The 13,230-nt window shown below is 46.9% G+C and overlaps 1 protein-coding gene across 1 annotated transcript in view; it reads right to left on the minus strand.

Moving 5' to 3' along the window:
• EDC4 (enhancer of mRNA decapping 4) overlaps positions 1 to 13,230 on the minus strand; it is a 227,129-nt gene that overhangs the window by 31,196 nt on the left and 182,703 nt on the right. The window contains exons 2-7 of the mRNA XM_057412914.1: positions 9,828 to 9,918; positions 5,749 to 5,905; positions 4,316 to 4,427; positions 3,129 to 3,228; positions 1,461 to 1,650; positions 272 to 419 (exon numbers count right to left, since the gene is read on the minus strand). Of these exons, the coding sequence (XP_057268897.1) occupies positions 272 to 419; positions 1,461 to 1,650; positions 3,129 to 3,228; positions 4,316 to 4,427; positions 5,749 to 5,905; positions 9,828 to 9,906 (786 nt within the window). The 5' untranslated portion in view covers positions 9,907 to 9,918. The remainder of the gene's footprint in view (positions 1 to 271; positions 420 to 1,460; positions 1,651 to 3,128; positions 3,229 to 4,315; positions 4,428 to 5,748; positions 5,906 to 9,827; positions 9,919 to 13,230) is intronic.

The following is a 13,230-nucleotide window of genomic DNA, read 5'->3' on the forward strand; positions in this document are numbered from 1 at the left end:
AGTGATGCCTCTGGCCCTCTGCATTGTTTCTACTGGTCCTTGCTATCCAATGTCCAGCAGAAGTTACCACTTTCTACCCTCCTGAAGCCCAGAGAAAGATCACTATGGCCTCTCCTTGGAAGAGAGGAATCCCACATTTCATATTACAGTAGGATCCCCAGCGTGGACTAGACAACAGCCTTTACAACTCTAGCAGTATCACCTCTTTCCTTCAACAGATTCTCTCCCTCTAAGGATAATAAGGGATAACATTTCAAGTAGGTTTCCTTACCCTGTCTTCATGCAGCAAGGCCAACGTCTGACTTCCCTCTTCACCACTCTCCTCATTATCATCCGGGATGAAAGGGCACCAGATGATTCTTCGAGAGGTGTTCAGTGGGGTATTGTCAGGCCGCTTGATGTTAACCAGGATCTCCTCTCTGATCACCATGGTTAAGGAACATAACATACTGGCTGTGTTACTAATGCTCAGCAGTAACCTATTCAGGCTTTGTCCTCTGTTAAATACTATTAAACCTCAAGAGTTTTTTGATCACTGTGATTCAAAGAGAAAGCAGGCAAAAAGATTCTGCTAAGAAAGCAGACAAGCTGGTGTTTCTTCACTGGCAGGAGACATTAAGCTTACAAAAGTTAACAGATTCTCACCATTTTCCCTTGCAGGCTGCAGACAGGGACAGGATAAGCACAACAGGCACACAATCTGAATGTGCAATCTGCACAACTGCTGATGGACAGAATAAATGAGTGCAGCTAGCATCACAACACTACCACAGAAAGACAGCAAAGCTACAACATTGCACAGGCTGAGCCCTCTAGTCCACCCCTCCAGATCAGATCTTACACTACAACCACCCTGGTTCCACTTGCTTTTGAAATTATGATACACAATTAAGAAGTTATAACCTATGATGACATATTCCACAGACTGACATGCTTCCCAGAAGGGCTGGGCAGTCCCTCCTAGCAATTAAATTATTTAGGGCAATGAATCAAACACAGAAAATAAATTTCACAACCACAAATGAAGGATGACAGATCTGGAAAGAAGACAGTGAGTGGAAATATACATACTTAAATACCCTTCCTCTGAAAAGTAACTACCGAAAAGAGCTAGAATTGGATAAACATGAGTAAAAAAACTGTCACAGTTGAGGTGACACTGTCCATGTGTAAGGCCAGCTTGTAAAGACTGACATTTCTCACTGACTACTTTTGTCTGGATCAGAAGGAGCACTGAGGTGCACTCCCAGAATTTCAAGTTGGGTGCAATTTCAGATGATGATTGCACCAAGCACAGGCACAGGTTGACTGATTTGATACTCTGGAAGGGGCAAAACTATCAACATTTCCTCTACAAGCTGCTCTTCCGGAAAGGCTACAACAGAAGTTGTAATTTTGATGTTGCATTCACATCTACCCATTACATAAAGACTGAAATGAGGTCTACTTTGACAGGATACTGGATTTTTTCTTTATCCATGGTCAGGCGCCAGACAAAAAGGTTGCCAGCCTCATCCAAGCACCCCAGCTGGTTGGAGTTAAGATGAGCAAAAGCCAGATCAGCCACACCACCTGTGAATCCTTTCAGCAAGGTCCTCTCAGCAGCACTGATGCTCAGGACCCGCACCATAGCAGAGCCATTGCTGGCAGCTGCAGGAAAGAGAAGGAGAAGTCACCATTTATCCATGCAGTTTCCCTCCAGGATTGCCTCTGCTTTCAGCCCCCATCCTGTCATCAGCTGTGCCTGGCAGCACTCTGAAAACCCATAACAATAGGTACCATGCTAACAAGCACTTTCAAGACAGGCACAAATATTCACTGCACTATTCCTCTGGTGCAGAAGATTGCAGTGGCAGCATCATGAGGGATTTTGCTTGCCTTGCAAGGGGCATCTTAATTCTCAGCCTCATCTGTTTCTAAAGCACTGCATGTTCTAAGTTGTTCTACTTAAAAAGAAGGCAATAGAAATGGATTTCTCACGATTCCCACAATTATTCTCATAAAGATGCCTTCATTAAATGTAAGGCCTAAATCTTGTTTGTGAGCTCATGATAAAGCTACCAACCTCCAAGGCTGACCTTCAGTGGCAGTGAATTAAGTTTAATTGCAATTTCATTTTCAGTAACTGGAAAAAAGGAGTCACTGAGAGTTAAGTAGCTCAAATACATGTTCTGTAAGAGGAATGTAAAAGGCACAAACACTGACCTAGCAAAAAGCACTGCTCTTTAGCTTGCATGACTGAAAAGACTATGCTTTAGAGCATGCACACAGCAAGCACAGTTTCCAGCTTCCCCATTTCAGACAAACAGTACTATAATGCAAGCAGTCCATCCAGATTTCCATTGTGGTACTGCACCCAAATTTTAATGCTTTTAAAAAAGGGTGAAACACCCTGAAACTGCTCTAAAATAACCCAAGCTAGGAAAAACCACAGCAGCAGAGTAGTAGATTTCACAGAAGGCCAAACTGATGGGTGCTAGCACTAAAAGAAAGTGAAAAGCTGATGGAGCCCCAAACGCTGTGTTTGTACATGAGAGCAGAAAGAGACACTGCAGATGACCAAGTGTTCATTTGCTTCATATATGTTGTGAAACAATCTTCCCCTGCATGGTTCTGCTTTTCTCTCCCTTTCCACTGCAAAATACACCGCATTGCTCTTTGTCTCCTCTAAATTTAGCCTTAAACTCAACTCTAAATTTATGCAAGCAAATCCATCACAAACATTTACCTGCTCAAATTACCACAGAGTTGTTTCTGTGTTTAGCTACTGAGGAGCTTGTTCGCTGCAGAAATATTTAATCAGATGAGTATGCTGAACATCATTACTGTCCAGTGAAACCAATGTAGTTTGACCTTTCCTCCATCCCCACGGCGTCCTTCTCTTTCTTTTATTTCTAACGTCACAGAAGGTTTCTTTATCATTGAAAGCTCTCCTACACAACCAACTCTTCATTCCCCTATAGATCCAGCTTCACTTATATTCCCACTAGAACAGCACCCTGAACTGGGTATCACAAGATGTGTTTCAATTATTGCAAGTTACCGCCTCCTGAAGCAAACTTTAACTCTTTTAGAGATATCCAGAGCAAAAGAATACAAATCACACCCAAGACATGAAGATATCTCACCTCTAATAGCATAAGCCAGGTAAGAGTTTGAAACTGCTATCAGATTGCCATAATAGTACTTCTGCTCCCAGTCATACCTAGCAACAGGCTGTATCTTCACCTGCTCAGGATAAAAAAACAAAACAGAACACGAGAAATGTCTGGAATTAACTTTTCCCTGAAGCAAACCCACCAAATATACGTTTTCCTTCAGGGAAAATCTGTAATGCTTAACAGGAAACTGACGGAAGCAGGAGTTGGTAGGAAGAACTGTACACTGAATGCCAGGTAGCAGAGCCCTAAACATTCAAAGTTCTGGAAGCAGATGAGTATTTCCTTCCATTGCAAAAAGGAACACAGCTCACTGAAGCTGTTATGTTGCAGAACACTACTCTATCCTGCAATTACAACAAAGCAGACTTTACTTCTTTATGAGAACTGGGTCTGGATTCCCAGTTCTTGGAAATTTTCTGAAATATAGAAACACATTTGCTGCATGGACACTTCCTTTTTAGCTTTAATACTGCTTTCCAAGAAACACAGTCCCAGTCTTATTCAATAAATATTGCCTCTGTGAGCAAAGAATTATGAAATACTATGAGAATTATGGCAGTGATCCTCTCTTTCACCAATATTATCCATGAAAAACAACGTTTTTCATATGCTTACACGGTACAGTATTCATTTACTGTCCCTGTGGTCCCTTAATTCAATGCAAAGTAAGGAACAAAATGGTATAATACAGAAAAGGGCTGAGATATCAAGACCAGAGTTTTCTGCCCTAATTCCTAGCATTTGTTCTGAGCACATCTTAGTACTCTGCTACAGCACCAGCTCTGATCTCAGCAGAACCTGCAGCCCTGAACTGCCGGGTGGAGCTCTCAGCAGGACTAAGGCTAGCAAACCATCAAAACCAACCCTCCCTTCATAGTGAAGATGTGCCAGGATAGAAACAATCAGCAGGAAGAGCTTGTTTGCGAAGGAGGAAGATTAGAGGAAAACTTCGCCAGACTCTGGAGTAACAGTAACAATCAGCTATGAGATTCACCTCCAATTTTTCCCCCTTGTTAGGCTCTTTGACAAACTTTTACCCAATTACAGATTCCTATAACACAGGAAAGATGGTAATTACAGTTTAAAAAATATTCAAGCATGAGCTGATGTGACCAAGAAAAAAAAATAGAACCATACTTTCTCTTCCTCCTTACCTTGTTACTCCCTCTGGCCTTGCTTGTGATGCTGGAATCACTGCTGGCCACTATCTCCACATCTTTTGCTGTTATCACTATGCAAGTGGAACTGTCATCACCAGAAAGGCAGCTTTAATTAAAACAAAGGGGAAAAAAAAAAATCAGATAGGACTCACAGGAAGAGAGGTCAGAGATTTGCTACTCATAACTTTAACAGCAATGAGGAGTATCTGTGCAACTAGGAAGTCTGAGCAGAACAACTGAAAATAAAAAGAAACTCTTTGAGTTAGGAGTGTCCCCTCCCCATGTGCCACAGGTTTGAGAGCACCAAACACGTGGTTTGTTCAACTTAAAAACCTCCAGTCTATTGGACTTGAGCACAAACCTACATTTGGTTGAGGTAGCCCTGAGTACTACCAAACATTAGAAGGTGCAAAGAGACCAAAGCTAAGCAGCTGAACCTCATCAACAGTGCATGCAGCATCCTCTCTCAAAACCATGAGCAGAGAACCCAAGCAAAAGCTATTCACATGAGCTCTAATGTTAAAAGTCAGTATGTGAAGCCAAGCACTACACTAATTAATCTGATGTGGATTTGTATTATTACTCACATGACAAATCCAAAGTATTCGATATGCATATATTCTCTAACATATAAGCAGTAAAAGCACAGGTACTGTCCAAAACACACTGGACATATCCATGAGTCAGCAAACGGTTAGGCAGAACTCTAGCTCAGGATGACTTGTCCTCTTTTAAGTTATATGGAGAAAAATATCTGGACAAGTGCAAGGTCTACCACACTGCAGACTGATGAAAGTCACCCCTGAGGTAACTTGGGGCCCAGGAGTCCAGCTGGAGGTCTACATGAGAATGCCCAGTTTCACCCAGTGCCCGGCTAATTAACCTCCATCCTTACTCCTGATGTCCACCATACAACCAGTCCCATTGCCCTTCTCTCTACACAGCTCTACCAAAACTCTTCAGTTCCTGAGCTGAAAGGATGGCAGGCTGCACCCATCAGCCTCACAATAGCTACAAAAGCTCTAACCATCAGCACTGACCCACAACTGACACCTGAACTCAATGTGAAGCGTGTCAGCTTCCCAGTATGCTTGTCCAGGCTCACCAGAAACAATTTTTCATCATTTTCTAGTCACTCTCAGCCCTTCTTCAATGTAGCAACAGGACAAGCAGTAATAGGTTTAAACAGGGGAAGTTCAGGTTAGATATAAGAAAGTTCTTCCCTGTGAGGGTGCCAGGATCTGGCACAGGTAGCCCAGAAAAGCTGTGGCTGCCCCATCCCTGGCAGTGTTCAAGGCCAGGTTGGACGGGGCTTGGAGCAACCTGGTCTAGCAGAAGGTGTCCCAGCCCATGGCAGGGAATTGGAACTGGATGAGCTTTAAGGTCCCTTCCAATACAAACCAGTCTGGGACTCCATGAAAACTTACATGACTTGTTTCTCTTGCAGGGTTCCCAGAGAAATGGTCCGATGCACTGGCTTAGCCAGAGAAGGTACATCTCCAGCCACGACAGGGTCAGGCACCAGCAGTCCATTCAGGTCTCCATTATATGAATTTGATGGTCTCTGGTTCTCATTCACCGAACCTAGGGAGAAGCATGACCAACTGAGCACAATATCCATTCAAAAGAAATAGCACTGTGTGAAATACATTATCTCCAGATGGGTTTTGTCAGGTTCTTCTAGTCTATCAGGTAGAATATGCTAAATTTGTTGGGAAAAGTATTCTTCTCCAAAAAGGATGTGTTAAGAGACCTCCTGTGTAGGAAACTTATCTCTACAGAAAGTGAAGTTGTGGCTCTTTTCTTACACAAGCAATTCCAACAGACCAGAAAAAACACCAAAGAACATGTACAAGGAACTTGCCAGGTTCAAGGAGTAAACAGTCTTGGATCAGGAAGACTAAGCTGGCAATTCAGATTACTGAGACAAGTGCCAGACCAAAACATTCTTCAAAGGTCACTTCCAACCCTGATGCCTGCAGAGAGATATCCAAAGTCCAGCAGTGAAGTAGTTAGCTGCAGCATTTAGGGTTGGCTGGACGCAATACACTCGTCACTTCCCAAAACTGGCTTCTGAGTGAGACCTGACCTCAAAGTCCAGTTTGAGTACCTTAGCTATGAAAATGTGCAGCTGTGCCTATAGGATTCCCTATACTTTTCCCCTGGTTGACTAGTCACCTGGAAGTTTACAGCTCTCAAATTCTGTGTTCAACCCCTTGTTCAGCATTTCAGCTGTGCTCTGAAGAGTGCATGTGCCCTGACTGCAACCTGGCTCAGCACAAGTTGACTGGTGTCCTCTGTGCCTTCTGAAGGCTTTTAGAAAGAGATAGATGTAACAGGAGTTTAGACACTCTGCTGTTTCACTAGCAAGGTAAATAGTTGATGATCCACACAGAGGAGCCCACTCCATCAGTGCTTACACACTGAAGTCAAAGCTTCTCATTTCAGCAAAATCCTGGCTTGAAATTTACACTGGTTTTGAAAAGTGAAATTTCGAATACTGTTGCCAGGTAACGACTGCTGGGGAGCTCTTGCAAAATGGCTGCTTCAAGACCAGGAGCTCCACTCTGCCCAGCACACTCAACAAACCCCAACATGACTGCACACAAGAGGCACATCCTCTGAAAGCAAGGCAAGCTTTCAGTTACCAAATAGGCTTTAACATAGCAGACTGAGTGCTGCTGCCTACAGAAATAACTGCCATTACTCATTTGCCAGAAGAATATTTAAAACTTGCCTGTTTATGAAGAGAGTCATTATATCACTAACGACTGTGCTCACAAAAAGCCTGTGCAGAGACAGCATATCCCACTGCAGAGTCCATTTGAGTGCTCACCTCACTGCATGGAGACAACAGCAGCAGCACTCACCACAAGGAAACTACGGGCCAGGGAACATGAACCTGTTACCACCTAACACATTTGTGTTGTGCCTACAAGATTAAGATTTGACCCTTATTCCTATAGCATATGGTGGGTGCTTGCCCTGCTGCAGCTACTTCAACCAACTGCAATCTATCCTTTGCTAGAAAAAGAGGAAAACATTCACTACAGAAGCAGCATCCAGGCCATCAGAGAAAGATGATGCATTCTTTGCTCTATTTGCAGCAACAGGAATGCCTCACATAAGTATCTCTGCTCTTTTATGGACAGCAGGACAGTGACTTTCACTCCATGCAGAAGAGAAGGAGAAAAAACTCTCTTGAGGCTGATGGGCACAACAACAGTGCACCAAAGTTCAGGAATGGGCTTAGCCCATCACTCTGTCTTAGTGGGAGCCAGAAAAGTGCAGGTGCTGCCTGAACACAATCCTGAAGGCATAAAAAAAGTGAAGGGGCTCAATGTTTAGTAGGTAGATAAACAAAACCAAAATGTTAACCTGGTAGATCTAGATCTAGGCCTTCAAAAGGAAAGAAGTGCAACTGTGTTCAGTGCCTTTTTAAAGAGCAGGAACAGAGGAATAATCAGAGCTGAGATCCTGAACTCCTACTCTCACGACCACCTGCACCAGGGGACTCTACTTTGCACTAAACAAAACATTTCCCTGATAAACACATGAGCAGGGGCAGCCCATGGAACACCTGGTTATCAGCAGAGATTTCCGTGTGCTTTGAAGGATACAGCAAGGACACTCGTCCACAGCAGACTGTCACCAGCAGCCTGTATACGTGCCTCAGCTGGGAGCTCCATGGCTTGACCATGCAGCTCCTCCTTGCTTAGGGCATGGCATGGGAAAATGGCAACGAGCTATCAAAGCAATGGGTGATATTTGCAAAACTGGGAGAAAACTGCATCAAGAGAGAATGGGTAGTAGATAACATTTTCACAATCGCCAAACCTAGCAGAACTAACAAAGCACTTTGAGAGTTTAAAACTTTTAGAGCAGGGTGTGTTTCTTGTCACCAGTCTAGAGAGCACCCAAAGTAACATAACACTGTTCACAGCCACCTGCACTGCAAACCTTTCTTCATTGCAAGCAGCTACACTAGCGTCTGCTGGGTATTATATCTGTAAGTGAAATCCAGGCTATAACAGAAACCACAACTAGAGAGAACCTTGATTGCAGCAACTTGATGCCAGACAAGACCAGCTCTACCCATGCAATTCATGAGGATGCTTCTATTCTCTTTCATAAGTCTTGAAGGACCACCCAGTTTCCCTTTCCTCTGACATCCTAATAGGATTTTCAGAGGCTTTCAGTTAACACACATGTACTCTTGCTCTTCATCTTCTTATGTCCAGTTCTTTCAAATCTATCTGCCATCACCCAGGCAGTGATTTTTGCTGAGAACAAGCACGGGTTCCTTACCGCCTGACTTACTGTCCAATAGCTCCTTGTCCTCTCTATTGTCTTGTGCACTAGTGACAACAGAGAAGATATAACAAGAGTCAACAGGAAAGAAGAGAAATTAAAAGAAAGAAGCCACACTCAGTAAATACCTCCTTTCCTTCAACCAGCAAGAGAAGCTGCTCCAGGGAAAGGCAAATCACCTTGAGAGAATAGAAACAACTCCAAGCATTTCACAAACATCACGCATTTCTTCAGCTCAGAAACTGCTTGTGAAAACAGGTGCTCCCCATCACTGCTCTGACTTCTTTCAGTTTTTTAAGTACAGAGCCCTCCACAGCCGATTCCTGAGCCTGCTGCTGTTCACCACAAGTGTTTTATAGGCAGAAGGAAGTCTACTGAACTCTGAGCAGAGGAGCAGAATAGCACAAAGCAAAGGGAGAACAATCACAGCCACTTTAAGAGAGATATTTGTGACCAAAAACCCTGTGGAAAGTTCTTCCCTGTGAGAGTGCTGAGGCCCTGGCACAGGCTGCCCAGAGAAGCTGTGACTGCCTCATCCCTGGCAGTGTTCAAGACCAGGTTGGACAGGGCTTGGAGCAACCTGGTCTAGTGGAAAGTGTCCCTGCCTGTGGCAGGGGGTTGGAACTGGATGAGCTTTAAGGTCCCTTCCAACCTAAACCATTCCAGGGTTCTATGATTAAGATCGCACTGATCCCAGAGAGGCCTGGCAGCTCCTTCCACTGAGCCCAGCGAAGACACTTCGGGAAAACTCAGTGTTCTTAATAACGAAGGAAGGCTTGGGTGGAGGTCAGCGCTGTCAGCTTCCAGGGCGACACCTCCCGGACAACAAGCGCCCAGAGACCCGCAGCAGCAGCACGGAGGTTTGTGTCCCGACTGCTCCCGCTCTCCTCAGCCACGAGAGTCCTCCCGCACCAGTAAAGCCCCTCACACCGGATCTCTGCTTCTCTCCTCGCCCGGCTGCACTCCCCAAGCACACCTCGAGGGCAGCAGCAGGGTCGAGCAGGTCCCTCGCCCTGGGCGAGGGGGAGCCAGCGGAGGGCGATGGCCCCTGCACCCTGAAGGGAAACGAGCCCCTGCCTGGGAGAGTACCGCAGGCCCGGGACAAGGCAGCGCGGCCCCGGCGCTACGCGGCGACCCCGCCCCGTTCAGGCCCGCAGCCGGCGGCCTCCCGCTCCCGCCGGTGCCGGCCCCTCACCTCCCGGCCGGTCTAGCTTGAGGATGTCCCGCAGATGTTGCGTCGCGTCCTCAATGTCGATGCTGGAGGAGGAGGCCATGGGGCCCGGCCCGCGCAGAGCACCGGAGCAGCGCAGCCGTCCCCTGCCCTGCCGTGCCGTGCCCGACCCTGCCCGGCCTGCCCAACTGTTTCCCGCACCACTGCCAGCGGGCTGCCCCTGCCCGCCGCCTGCGCTTCCGCCTCCGGCCCGACTCCTAACGCGCCGGGCGGAAACCGCCGCCGGGATAGAGGGTTCCGGGCGCGGCGCGGGAAGAGCCCTAACCCGGCCCCTCCCCTCAGCGAAAGCGGCGCCGGGATCGGAACCCGGCCAAGTTGCCGCAGGGCTCAAGGGCCCACTCCGGCCCCCTCGAGGCATCTCATGGAATCCCAGCCTGATCTGTATTGGAAAGGACCTTAAAGCTCATCCAGCCACAGGCAGGGACACCTTCCACTAGACCAGGTTGCTCCAAGCCCTGTCCAACCTGGCCTTGAACACTGCCAGGGATGGGGCAGTCACAGCTTCTCTGGGCAGCCTGAGCCAGGGACCCACCACCCTCATGGTAAAGAATTTCTTTCTCACATCCAGCCTGAATCTCCCTCTTTCAGTTTAAAACCATCACCCCTTGTCCTGTCACACAGGCCCTGTTAAAAAGTTTTTCCCCATCTTAAAGGCGCCTTTTAAAAACTGAAAGGCTGCAATAACTTCTCCCCAGTCTTCTCTGGGCTGAAAAAGCCCAACTCTCTCAGCCGTTCCTCACAGAATAGATGCTCCCAACCTCAGATCATTTTTGTTGTCCTTTTCTGGTTCCTCTCCAACAGTTCCATGTCTTTTCTGTACTGAGGACTCCAGAGCTGGACGCAGTACTTCAGGTCTCACCAGAGCAGAGGGGCAGAATCACCTCCCTTGACCTGCTGGCCACACGCCTCTGGATGCAGCCCGAGATACGACTGACCTTCTGGGCTGCAAGCACACATTGCCCAATCACATCCTGTCTTTCATCCACCAGAACCCCCAAGTCCTTCCCCTCAGGGCAACTCTCTATCCCTTCTTCCTCCAGCATGTATTGATACTGGGGTTTTGCCCTGACCCATCGGCACTTGGCCTCATTGAACCTCACGAGGTTTGCATGGGCCTGCCTCTCAGACCTGTACAAGTCCCTCTTGATGGGATCCTGTCCCTCATGTTTGTCAACTGCACCACTCAGCTTCGTGTCATGTAGATATTAGATTGTCATTTAGATTGGCTATTAGGAAAACCTTCTTCCCCAAAGAGTGTTCAGGCATTGGAACAGGCTGCCCAGGGCAGTTGTGGAGTCACCAACCCTGGAAGTGTTCACACACCGTGTAGATTAGGCCGTCAGTGCCATGGTTCAGTGGTGGCCTTGGCAGTGATGGGGAACGGTTGGACTTGATCTTAAAGGTTTTTCCCAACCTGGTTGATCATACAGCTCTATGATCTGCAAACTTGCTGAAGATGCACTCAGTCATCACTGATGAAGATATTAGTATCATAGAATCACTGAATAATAGAATAGTGAGGGTTGGAAAAGACTAAAGATCTAGTTCCAACTCCCCTGACAGGCGGGTTGTCCAGGGCAGGGACACCTCACATGAGATCATGTCACCCAAGGCTCTGTCCAACCTGGCCTTGAACATTGACAGGGATGGAGCATTTACCACTTCTCCGGGCAACCTGTGCCAGTGCCTCACCACCCTCACAGGGAAGAACTACTTTATATCCAACATGAACTTCCCCTCTTCCAGTTTAAACCCATCACCCCTTGTCCTGTCACAACAGCCCCTGTCTGGCATCCTTATAGGCCCCCTTCAGATACTGGAAGGTCTCCATGCATGGACCCCTGAGGGATATCATTTGTCACTGGTGTCCATCCAGACATTGAGCCATTGGGCCATGACCCTCGGGCTATGACCATCCAGCCAGTTCCTCATCCATCAGTCTATCAAATCCGTATCTCTGCAGTTTAGAGAAGGATGTTGTAGGGGACTGTGGCAAAGGCTTTACAGAAGTCCAGACAGACAGCATCCATAGCCCTTCCTTTGTCAGGCAACTTCAGCCATGCCTGTGGTAGTACCACCAACACAAACTCCTGCCAGGCCTAGTACCATGAGGGACATGTAAAACCTCACTTGTGAAGGCTCAGGCAGGCTGGTTATGTTGGTTATGCTCAGGCAGTGATCTCCTGAGGCCTCCCAGGCCTCCTCCACTTTGGCTACACCCCCCTCACAGGTCAACCAGCTCTGAGGGGACTACTGGGGCTCAACCTAATGCTGGCACTAAACACAGGCACCAGAAACAAAGAGACGGCAAATACACTGGGCCTCAAAATTCACCTGTAGGTGTCAAGAATATTAACCAATACCGATTTAGAAACAGCAGTGTTTGTCTCATCTGAGTAAGGAGCCAGGAGTGACTGTGTAGAGAAAGGCAGGAGAAAGAACCCCTGAACTAACTACATGGCCAATTCCATGCTTTGAAATTTTAATGGCCTAAGAGAATCTCATTTTACATAGTTCTAAGACTAACATCTGCTCTGTGTATCATTCCTTGAAACTGACTTTTAAGCAAGCTCTCTCCTGGCTTACTGAGCTCCTTATGTGGAGGAATAACCTTATGTTGCAGAGCATTCTGCTCTGTGATCCCTTCTGCAGAGCAAGATCCTTCTGCACAGCAAGGTTCCTAGGTCCTCTTTCCCCTGCCGGGCTCCATTTGGAAACAGAGCCCTAGCACAAGGATCCTTGCTTAGTAGTGACCACACGAAAAGCCTCTTCCTACTGAAAGAGCTGATCTCTTCAGGTGAGGAATTCTGAACACAACTTTTATTGCTTAGCAGCAGTGACAGGAGTTCTGAATTTGAAATGAAGAACATACAAGAATGCTGCAACAGTGAGCAGGAGGGTCCTAACATCAGCTTCCAAGAAAGCTCTGTTCCCATTCAAAGGCCAAAGCAGGCAGATTTGAATCATAACTGGCTTGCGCATGCTCCTTTCTAGGCTTTCCTCAGAAAAAGGGCAATGCCATGGTCATAAACTTTAAAAGCAAGCACCGCAAGGCGTGTTAATCCCTTTCAAACTGGGTTTTAAGAGCTCAGTGAGATCTGAAGGCAAAGTGAAGGCAGTTCTGCTCCTGTGCTACCTCATCTGCTGGACAGAACCTGAAGAAGGCTCCATGGAGACCTTAGAACAGTTTCCAGTGGCTAAAGGGGCTACAAGAAACCTGGAGAAGGGCTTTGGACAAGAGCCTGTAGGGACAGGACAAGGGGGAATGGCTTTAACCTGACAGAAGGAAGACTGAGATGAGCTCTTGGGAAAAAGTTCTTCCCTCTGAAGCTGCTGAGGCCCTGGCACAGGTTGTCCGGAGCAGCTG

The sequence above is a fragment of the Pezoporus wallicus genome, unplaced genomic scaffold (assembly GCF_028554395.1).
Source record: "Pezoporus wallicus isolate ANWC-B61680 ecotype Strahan unplaced genomic scaffold, APGP_CSIRO_Pwel_v1 contig_13006, whole genome shotgun sequence".
NCBI classification, from domain to species: domain Eukaryota; kingdom Metazoa; phylum Chordata; class Aves; order Psittaciformes; family Psittacidae; genus Pezoporus; species Pezoporus wallicus.